This window comes from Uloborus diversus, chromosome 7 (assembly GCF_026930045.1).
Source record: "Uloborus diversus isolate 005 chromosome 7, Udiv.v.3.1, whole genome shotgun sequence".
Classification (NCBI taxonomy): Eukaryota; Metazoa; Arthropoda; class Arachnida; order Araneae; family Uloboridae; genus Uloborus; species Uloborus diversus.
Window position 1 is genome coordinate 127,139,308 of NC_072737.1, and position 12,004 is coordinate 127,151,311.

General features: G+C 33.3%; 1 protein-coding gene across 1 annotated transcript in view; it reads right to left on the minus strand.

Moving 5' to 3' along the window:
- LOC129226205 (synaptotagmin-15-like) overlaps positions 1-12,004 on the minus strand; it is a 167,190-nt gene that overhangs the window by 75,010 nt on the left and 80,176 nt on the right. The window contains exon 2 of the mRNA XM_054860805.1: positions 1,495-1,681. Within this exon, the coding sequence (XP_054716780.1) occupies positions 1,495-1,681 (187 nt within the window). The remainder of the gene's footprint in view (positions 1-1,494; positions 1,682-12,004) is intronic.

A 12,004-nucleotide genomic window follows, 5' to 3' on the forward strand; every position in this document is an offset into this window, starting at 1 on the left:
ACCCACAAAAATTTTCTATAGTAATTAGTTTTTCATACTTCCTGCGGTAATTTTATGTTGCTAGCCATTCTTTCCCTTTTTCGACAATACAGCTTGAAGTAAATTGTAGTCTATGTAGCGTGAAAATTATAGCAACAAACAACTGTGTGATCACACTTCTATGCATTTTGACTCAACACAAGAGATGAGCGATAGCTCTTCGTCAGACTCAAACGGTAAAGCAACTAAACATCAAAATATTTTAGACCCTCGTATATGCTTCATGCTCCATGTAATGTTTTCATCAAGTTTAATCAATCTTTCAGATAAAAAGCTTCTGAGGAAACGAACGCTTTCAAATTCTTTCATCTGAGAACATTATATTTATAACTAGAGCTTTTTCAGCATGGTTTTAGGGGTATCACCTATCATTTTCAATAGTAGCGCTGAAACTGGCAATTTGCAATGACAGACTAAATTATTTAAATGCGAAATATAACAGGAAGTATGCAAATATTTTCAAGCTAAGAGTGTCAACTGTGCAAGAGACAAATGAGTAAAAAAAAGCAAAATTTGCTTAAAACCGCTTGAGCATGAAACTTCATCAGAAACAGGCATGTTGTGGAAATTATGGGAATGAGAGAGTGGATAGACTAGCTAAGGAGGCAACTTGTTTTGATGTTACTTTGGCGATGTCTGTGCCGCTTTCTCATCTCATTGGAAATACAGTGCAAGGAGAAAAACTATTACGGTCTGGAATGCGGAGTATCTTGAATCATCGAAAGCATTATGAACAAAGGGATTTTTCCCCACTATTTTTCATCGCTTGAAGTGCAAATTTTTTTCCTCCGACTTCCTGTTAACACAGGTTTTAACTGCACGTGGTAACTTCAATAGCTACTTGTTCCGCTTTAAGTTGGTGAACAGTGATATTTGCTTTTGTGATGAAATTAAGTGAGATATTGAACATTGTCTAATTAGCTGTAAGTTGATTGGCAGCCAAATGTTCCTTCAGGGAAAGTTTATATAGTTTGTCCTGTTGTTGGCCTCCTGTTCTTTCAGATCTCGTAAAATGTTCAGAGACCTAATGTTCTTCGGGGTTTTGTTTTGAGTCTTGGACTCTAAATGTTTTTGTGCATTATGTTTTTCTTGTTTGTGTTTTTCGGTGTTTTGTTTCGTGTTTTTCCTTTTTGTTTATTTGTGTCTTATGTTATTCTTGAATGTGTTTTTTTTTTTTTTTTTTTTTTTTTTTTTTGTTTAAGCTTTTGTGATTTTTACTTACTTTTGTAAACCTCATGTTATACTTTGTGGTGCATGAGGAGTTCTGAACAGCTCTTAAATAATAATAATAATAATAATAATAAAACGCCGCCATTACAATATTTTTTTTGCGAAACCCCGAAAACCTCTCGCGAACCCTCAGGGGTTCGTGAACCACCGGTTGGGAACCGCTGATATGAAACATGAGAATAAAAGTTTTTATGAAAATCATTCAAAATGAAGCATAAATCTTACTTGCAACTATATATGGAAGCTTGCGAACATCTAGAGGCTCTTTTGCGGGCGAAACCTCCTTCTGGAATATCTTCATAGGGCCCAGCGACCGATCTCCTTCTGAACCAGTACAATGTAAAAAGCAAGGGAAGCAGCAGTAAGAGTCCCACAGCACCTCCTGCTAGGAGACTCCTTGTGATTGAATCATCTATACAAAAGATAAATTTTAATAAGTATGTTTTTTGCAGCAACCAGAAACAACCGCAATAAAAGTATAAATATTGTCAGCTCCGCTTAAGCGGGTAACGGTTAAACGAATACCCGGCTTATGCGTACAAAACTTACCGGGATATATATTGTTAAGAGTTTGTGATACAACTACAAACTTTCTTTAAATGACGACACAGTTCTTGAGAACAGCACAGGAGATTTATTTACAGCTATGTACAGGAAATGTAGTTGCAACTGCTAAATCAACCATAGCAATTAGGCAAATATCAATTAACACCGTAAACTCAACGGTTACACGCGTATTTACATCCAAATACGCGAAAACACAGTGCGAAGGCACAATAACAGAGCTAACGACTCAGACAGTTTGAAAAAGTAAAACTAAAACTTTATCACGCGCGGAAGCTATGTATAAATCCTAGTGAAGTTCCGACAAAACTCGAAATGCTTCTCGTATTTTCTTTTAATTCCATTTACAAATGTTATCCCGGGCCCATATACTCCAGTCGAATGTTTGGGGGTTGTATGTACATTACAAGAAACTATTTACAGGTTACCTTACTAAGATAATTTTAGATGAAAAATAATGGAATAAATGCCTAAATTAGCTAGATTACATCAAATTAATCATAAAAAATTACTATTTACAGAATTTGTAACTATTTCCCCAACGACGCAAGGGTAAAGATTTCTGCTAAATCGAATAAATTCCCCGGATAATCGAATTGTAATGATCAGCTTTCACAAACAGTGTTGTTTAGAAAAATATTGAATAAATTAGAAATAAATCGAGTAAGAACAATTACTAATGTAAAAATACAAAATAATACTTTTCGTCAACAATGGGTGAGAAAAACAACGTTCCCATTCCATCAAAACATTTTCATTATTCTACTTAATTTCTTTTTCATTGCTATTACAAAAGAAAAATAATAAGCAATATCTCGATAATAAAATTTAATAACGCAAAGAAATACAAACACTTCAGATGGTAATAAGTTAATAAATATCAAATGTTAAACAAGGCAGACAGGAAGGGAAAATGGAGTAAGAAGAGAGTTCCCAAAAGACATTGAGAGAGCAATCCACTATTATGGACTTTTTCAAAAAATAACATACTGAAAAGATTTGCGAAAAAAACAAAAAAAAAAAAAAAAAAAAAAAAACATTTTTAATTTAAGTAGTGAGTGACATTTTTTTAAATAGATTTCATGCGTGTTTATAATATACTTTGCTATTATACTATTTTGTTGATTACCTAGCTTATTTTAAAACATTTTGCCAATACCTTAACTACTTCCTTTATCTAGTAGTTGATTTACTATTATTACGTTTTAAGAGAAATGTTGTCAATATGGAAAGGTAAAGAAATTTCACCGCTTAAACAAATACCCCGTTTAATTTAACAATATTTCTAAGAACTGACGGTATTCGTTTAAGCGGGACTGACAGTAATAATAATTCAAATTGAATTCCTAAATTAAAAATTTTAGATCCAAGCGTTTGAATATTTCTTTGCGGAGAAAACATTCTCTTTAGGTATAGAATATTAACTTGTGGTAGAAATTCTTACGTTATTTCCATTCTTGTCGTCGGAATCTTTTCGATAGGTTATAATTTAGTGAAGAGGCACTTATTAGCAACAAAGTCACTTTTGATCACCTATACCTTTTGACTAAGTAGCCGCTAATGACTGCCATGATGGATCTGCAAACTTTTCCCTTGGCATGCTAATCGATTAGCTATTTGATAAATATAAGCAATAAGTCGACAAATTGTTAAAGAAAAAGATGCAACTAATGTACAAGTTATTTCTTCATATACAATTGGATGGCAAATCATGCCATCAACTGGGTGAAAAATCACTTCTTAAACGAACATGGTGGCTGCTCTTCAATTAATGAAATTTGTAGCTGTATCCTTTGGTTACGTTTACAACTATATGTCAAACAATTTTAGCAAATTATTGTTGGTAGGAAATACGAGGATTTCGCAATATATACTGCCTAATAAATCAAATGCAACAAACGTATGAACTGGCGAAGTAGATGAACTATATATCAAATTACACAAAATTAAAATATGAAAAGATAAATACTTCCTATTAACCTTAGGTATAGTAAAATACTTACTAAGTTTGTCTTGGCATTAGTATACTTTAAACTATATTTCACTTAACGAAATACATCGTCGCCTCACAGCAAAAGTAAGATACCTTAATGTTATTCCTGGGTTTAGATGTCTTACTGTTGCTCTGATGAGAAGATATCATTAGAGTAAACTCCCGATTATCCGCGGAATATGGAGGCATGGTAACCGCGGATAAGCGAAAACCGTGGATAATCCGAATAATAGGTAAAAAACAATACTTGGTGTATACGATAACTAAAAAATATTAATAAAATTCACACCATACGTTAAAATTAAAAATAAAAACATTGCTACATTGTATCAACTGACATTGAATAAAAAAATTAAGAAAACAAAATGTGAAATGACCCGCGGATAATCCGACCGCCGATAATCGGGATTTACTATAGTTCTTTTTATAACATCTTTTAAGAAGCTTAATAGCAAATTTTACCCCGGATTTAATAGGCTGAACGTAACTCCAAAAATATAATAGAATTATACTGAGTCAAATTTTATTCTTGGAAATTTTCACTTTATATCCATTTCTTTTTGAAGTTTACAGCCATGTATAATTTTTAAAAACATTTCATTTTTATTAGATAACAGTATCAGATACACCGCCAGCTCAGTCATTTCAGCCGAGGACTGCAGGTTCGTGCTTATTAGCACTCATCAGCCCGGCATAGGAAAGTGACTGAGCTGGAGATGGAAAACCTCTTAAGGAAGCCAAGAGTGCCTAACAAACTGGAAGCTAATATAGAATTAGCGCAGATCAGAAGAGTGACCGAAACAATGGTTCTGTTCAACTCATGACTGAAATGACTGAGCTGGAGGTGTATTTCATGTATTTTTGCTTTAGCCCTGGCTATTGGGCGGTAATTTACTGAATATAGACAGTATCAGATACTGTAACAACTGAATTCAAAACGAGTTTCTTCAACTATCTCAAAAACTCAATTCTGCTGATACTGCCGTTTACCACTCCATGGCAAAATTGTACTTCATTGCAGTTCAGTCAAAAACTACTTTTGATTAAACCAATGACTTTCCTTCAACTATGTTTCTAGATAATCGTAATTTACAAATTAGTTCGTTTGGAATTTCTTCTAATTCTTTTATGAGAACTAAAAAATGTCAATTGGAAAAATCATCTGAGCAAAAACTCTACCAGCTTGAATAATATTAAATGGTGACATCAGTGCACCGATTTGAATTTTCTATATAATGTTAAGTAGAATGTAATGTTCATGATCAATGCATATTAAATCAGCATTCATATTCATGTTCGCATTAAACGCATACTAAAATTAATATCTTATACATAAATTTCCCGAGTGTGCCCAAATTATTCCTTTGCGCTCAATGTTGAGATTATTCATCGGGCTTAATTTTAATTCAAAGCAGAGAAATGGAATAATTAAGAGTCCGGGGGAATTTATGAAATCTAAAGCTCATGTGTGTGGTATGTCTTTTAACATTAACAATTTATGCCACGTTCTTCTTTGAAAAATTAAATATTTCGAATGTACACTTGTTTCACTATTTGAAAAAAAAATAACGAATTAGCATTAGGGAATACCATTTGTAATGTGTTTAAAAATTAAGAAGTTGTAAAAATTTCGTGTAAAAACCATAGATGTAGTATTGACTAGATATACAACAAAAACCGGTTTCATTTTGGGCGACTGAAAAACGGGCAAGCATTCGAAAAGCGCATGCGCAACTTTTGCCGGCTGTCCAATCATGTTTGCATCCACTGGAGATCAGTGGTTGCAATTGCATCCTGGGTAGACTACGCTTTTGCCCGTTTAATTCAAAATTCGAACTTTCAATGGCGACCATCAGGGGGAGGTTTTATTAAAAACTACCCGCCTGCGGCGACCAGCTGGTCCGCCTTTTTACGCCAGGGGTGCCGCCTTCGGCGGCTGCTTAAATAAATTTCGTGGCGGTGTCAATCAATCTATATCTATCTATATCATTAATAATTTGAATAAAATATTTTCTAGATCTGTCTCCAGTTTCGTCGTTTGGAATATTTTTAAAGGAGGGGGAGGGGAGACACAAACGACGTACTCTTCATGCAAATTTGGTCGAAAAATAACAAAATGCACTTCCACTTTTATGTGAAAGCATTGTTTTTTCAAAGTCATGGTGTATGTGGGGGAGGGAGGGGGGCATTGACATCCAATGTGCAAGCAGCCACCTACGGCGGCTGTTTGGCTAACTTTTCATTTACCTTTTTACTTCAAGTTTGCCGCCTTCGGTGGTTGTTTAAATAAATTTGGCAGCAGTATTAATCAATCCATCTCTATCTTTTTTTGTGCCATTCACATTTTTACGTCAAGATTGCCGCCTTCGGCGGCTATCTACCTTTACAATCTATCTCTACAATTTCTTATCCATCTCTATTTATTTTGACCTCCTCACCCATTTCCTAATAAAAACAAAGAACACTCAAAAAAAAAACCGCTTTTTTTATTTAAGTAGAGCAAAAAAAAAAAGCTCAAATTCCCCGTAGTGTGCAAAAAGTAGCGTTTGACAAAGATAAAAAAATCTCGCTCTTTTTATTGAATTAATGCGCACAACTATGAAATGTAACGTAATATAGATACAGCGGAAGGTCCAGCTTGGGGGGAGGGGATGGAAAAAGAAATAAATGCAATCCCTAAATAAAACAAAAAAAAAAGGAAAGAAAAAAAGCAAGCGCTGCCGAAAAAACACGTGGTCATCACGTCAGAAAATGTAGAAGTAAGCTATATAGTAAAAAAAAAAATATTAACATTGCTTGCGATTAAGATTCCATCGTAAATATCGAATCGAAACCCAAGTAGTGACGTCACAGGCATAAAAGATTGAAGAACGCTTTTTTCGACTGATGCGTGAAAGGACATGATGTGCTCAGCATTAAAAAAATTGTAAAAAAAAAACCTATTGCGTATTTTTAAGAACTTTTTTCTTCTGAAGAGGGCGAAATGTTTTTACTATTACCAACTTAAATTTCAGAAATGAGGCTTTGATACTTCTCGCAGGATGATATTAGAAAAAAATTAAACCCAGAAAAACATGCAAATTGAAGGTTTTTTTCAAAAATTCATAAAAAATACAAAAATTGCTCTATGTTCAAAATTTTTTTGTTCATCATATTTAAAATTAAATTTCCGACACTATAGTACCAAAAATATTTGTCTGGCGCGATTGGTTCGGGGTCTGTGAGGTTAAAAGTACTAAAAAGTGCTAAAAATCACATAAAACATTAAATAACTTTTTTTCTAATTAAAATATCAAAAATCGAAGCCCGAGGTGCACAACTTCAGCAAAAACTACACCTGTATACCAAATTTCATCTTTCTAGGCCTTACCGTTTTCCCGGGATGCGCGCCACACACACACACACAAACATCTTATTTTATTATATGTATAGATTAACGAAACTGTTTTTCCGATACATTTTTAGTTCAAATATTTTTTTACTTAAATGTAATAACTCTGAAGTGTTAAGAATGAAGATTCTTCCAGATTAAGTTCGTATTCAAACTAACATGTGATTTTTAGGTTATTACTGCACTATAATGTAGAATCCAATTCCAGATTGAACCATAACAACATTATTCTTTAAAAAAAAACTTTTTTATTTTTTTACCAATGTCATAAGATCGCGAGTCCTAACCAATGAATACACGAGGCAAAACATTTTTACGCTCTCATACTAAGAAGTGAAAATGAGATTTACCTTAGTCTGGTTTTTAGGTATAGAATGTAATGCATCATGTCTAATAATACATTATTAAACCCCAATTTCGAAATCCCAAAATTCAAAAGACCGGAAACTAAATTTTTTTTTCTTAAATATTTATTTAAAAATAAATCTCTTCACTATTTTCTGAGACAGAATACAAAATTCCAAAAGTCGGAAAGGGCGTGGTCCCGAGCATTCCAAATTTGGGGTCCCTTACTATAGTTTTATGGAAAATTTATCGAATTTTTAATTCTCCTAATTATATTTTTTTAGCTTAAATGAAATAACTCTGAAGCGTTAAGAATATTCTTTCAGAGTGAGTTCGTAAATTGACTTAGCGTTTTGTAACTTTAACCTATAATAAAACAGAGTAGAAAAAAATTACACGACATTCTCCCACCTTTTATTTTTTTCTACAAATATATAGCTCAAAGAATGCCACTTCGATCTAGGCAGTTGTTCTAACACAGAAATGTGAATATTTTTTAGCACATATATCTTCCTGAAATATTCAGAAATTCAGCATTTTTTTTTTTTTACGTAATCGGTTGCATACATGACGCTTGGGATAAAGATGGAAAGAAACAAAATGTATTCAAATTCGAAAGTGGAATTTATTTTAATACGAAATTTTTATACGACTGTTTTTGGTGATGTCGTCAAAATATCGTTTTAAAACCTGCGTTTTGGTAGGAAAGTAAGGCCATAAGAAGAATTAAAATGTAATCCTGCAATACGTAATTTTTAATAATCCTTTTTACGATGCAAAAAAAAAGTTTTAAGGTGGTACCATTAATTAGACTGATTGTTATTTATTTAGAGTCATCATTTATTGTGCTGTTTAAATGTCGACATCGTTCCATTGATTACGACTTCTTATTATGTACTAGCCGCCTGCGGCGACCAGCTGGTTCGCCTTCTTACGCCATTCACCTTTCTATGCAAGCAGCCACCTACGGCGGCTGTTTGGCTAACTTGTCATTTACCTTTTTACTTCAAGTTTGCCGCCTTCGGCGGCTGTTTAAACAAATTTAGCTGCAGTATTAATCAATCCATCTCTATCTTTTTTTGTGTCATTCACATTTTTACGCCAAGATTGCCGCCTTCGGCGGCTATCTACCTTTACGATCAATCTCTAAATTTTCTTTTACATCTCTATTTAGTTTAACCTCCCCACTCATTTCCTAATGAAAACAAAGATCACTCAAAAAAACCGCTTTTTTATTTAAGTAGAACAAAAAAAAAAAAGTTATCTCCAAAACTCCCCGTAGTGTGCAAAAAGTAACAAAGTAAAGTAAGTGACAAAGAAAAAAAATCTCGCTGTTTTTATTGAAATAAATGCGCACAACTATGAAATGTAACGCAATATCTAAACAGCAAAACGTCCAGCTTGGGGGGGGGGATGGAAAATGAAATAAATGCATTCCCTAAATTAAACAAAAAAAAAAAAGGAAAGAAAGAAAGCAAGCGCTGCCGGAAAAACACGTGGTCATCACGTCATAAAATGTAGAAGTTAGCTATATAGTAAAAAAAAAAAAGATTAACATTGTTTGCGATTAAGATTCCGTCGTAAATATCGAATCGAAATCCAAGTAGTGACGTCAGAAGCATAGAAGATTGAAGAATGCTTTTTTCGACCGATGCGTAGAAAGATATGATGTGTTCAGCATTAAAAAAATTGTAAAAAAAAAACTATTGCGTATTTTTAAGAACTTTTTTTCTTTTGAAGAGGGCGAAATGTTTTCATTATTACCAACTTAAATTTTAGAAATGAGGCTTTGATACTTCTCGCAGGATGATATTAGAAAAATGTAAAACCCAGGAAAAAATGCAAATTGAAGGTTTTTTCAAAAATTCATAAAAAATACAAAAATTGCTCTATCTTCAAAATGTTTTCATTCATCATATTTAAAATGAAATTTCCAACACTATAGTACAAAAAACATTTGTGTGGTGCGATTGGTTCGGGGTCTGTGAGGTAAAAAGTACTAAAAAGTGCAAAAAAACACATAAAATATTAAATAACTTTTTTTCTAATTAAAATATCAAAAATCGAAGCCCGAGGTGCACTTCTTCGGCAGAAACTGTACCTGTATACCAAATTTCATCTTTCTAGGCCTTACCGTTTTTCCGGAAAGCGCGCCACACACACACACACACACACACAAACATCTTATTTTATTATATGTATAGATTGTGAATTATCCTTTATTGTGTCTCCTAAGTTATGTACCACTTCATACAATGCTGCCATACACGTAGAACACATAAATCTCCCATCGCGCTGGTACTTGTTAAGTATGTATCTGTAAACCAAGGCAATAGGACACTGATCATATCAATTTTTGAAAAATAATTGAACCACTTTTAACTTTGTGCTACAAAAAAAAAAAAAAAAAAAAAAAAAAAACAGAATATATATATATATATATATATATATATATATATATATATATATATATATATATATATATATATATATATATATATATATATATATATATATATAAGAAATATGAAGTGGTTTTTACATAATCAAAGAAGTAGTTTAACATGATATTTTGGGAAGTAAGAAAAGGCAAAGCAAGAAAATCACTAACAAGTTAGCTTTCAAGAAACAAGCATTAAGATATGTGGTAAAAAAAAAACCAACTAACTAACGAATAAATACCTTTGTGCTAAAAATTAAAATAATCAACTATCCAACGTTCTATAGCATTGTTTCTAACGTTCTAAAGCAATAAGCAATAATCCTTTGTTTTAATGGTGAATTTTATACTATGTTAGATGATCTGGATATGGGAAACCCATTTAGCCCCATCCTTAGTGATGTATTTACATGCATTACTTTGAGGATAAGTTGTTTCAGAAACTACAGTGTACTCTATGTTCGATAGGTTAATGACTGTTTTGTTCTTATAAATCACGATCAACTTATCATTCATGAAGTTTTATCTATTCGATCAACTTATCATTCATGAAGTTTTATCTATTTTAAATTCCATTGATTCTCATATTCAATTATCTTGTGAAAAAGAACAGAATAATTGCCTTCCATTTCTGGATGTTCTCGTTTCTCGAACTGAGTTCGGTTTTGAAACTATGGTTTATCGCAAACCTTTTGCAGTTTACTTACCCCCACATAGATTATCGTCTCACCCTCCAAAGCGAAAATATTCAGACTTCAACCCATTTGTTTATCGTGCAACGAATATTTGATCTTCACCTGAGCCTCTTAATGCGGAACTTAAATATTTAAGAACTGTGGCTGTTGATAGAGATTATCCGCCTACCTAAATTGATTCTATTTATAAAAAACTTTGCAAAAAATCTAAAAATATTGTTCTTAATAAAACTTTTAACACTAAGATTTCAGTTGTTCTGCCTTTCTTCCCTGGCATTAGTTTCGTGCTTGACTGCAGTCCTCGACTGGAAATGACTGAGCTGGCGGTGTATTTCACGTATTTCTGCCTTAGCACTGGCTATAGGGCGGTAACTTACTGAATATACCTGCCTTGCCTTCAAAATTCGAGTTGAACCGAACCATTGCTTCGGTCACTCGTCTGGTCAGTGCTAATTCTGTATTAGCTACCAGTTTGTTTGGCACTCTTGGCTTCCTTAAGAGGTTTTCCACCTCCAACTCAGTCACTTTCCTATGCCGGACTGATGAGTGCTAATAAGCACGAAACTGCAGTCCTCGGATGGAAATGACTGAGCTGGCGGTGTATTTCACGTATTTCTGCCTTAGCCCTGGCTATAGGGCGGTAACTTACCAAATATAAGAGGTTCATTGCCTAATGTGAGAACGTGGCATTCGTGGAACATGTGAATATTGTACAGTTAAAAATACACAAGCTTAAAATAACTACTAATGGATGACTTTATTTCAACAGAACGGACACTGGACTTCGCAACTCCTTTGATCCAAAAAACTCTCGGTTTTCACGTAAGGTAAAATTCATGCATTGATTCGGTTTCCCTCATAGCCGTGTACCATAAGGAACTCATGAAGAATTCAATAGACAGGTCGAAAGCGACGTGACTGTGAGATGTTCTTAGTATAATTTATCAACTGCGTAGAATAGAAAATGTAGAAGTCGCCCATTCGGGTGGTTCAAAAATACATGTAAAAGAAAGTTTTCCTAGATACCAGGACACCTCTCAATATTTTTAGACTTGTGGATAGCAATATATTGCAAGAATTTTAGCTTCCTATTTCAACTAAAAGCGGGTGCTCAACCCCTTCCCCCAAACTTCATCAGTATGGGGTTAAAAAAATACATTGAACTTAAAAAACAATGCTACATATTATAATGTACACGAGTAATATGCATATATATTGCAACAAAATAATTATTTACAAAAATAGCAGCTGGGGAAATTAAATGTTTCTAAATGTGTGACATTTTCTATGCTACGACTAATGTTAAA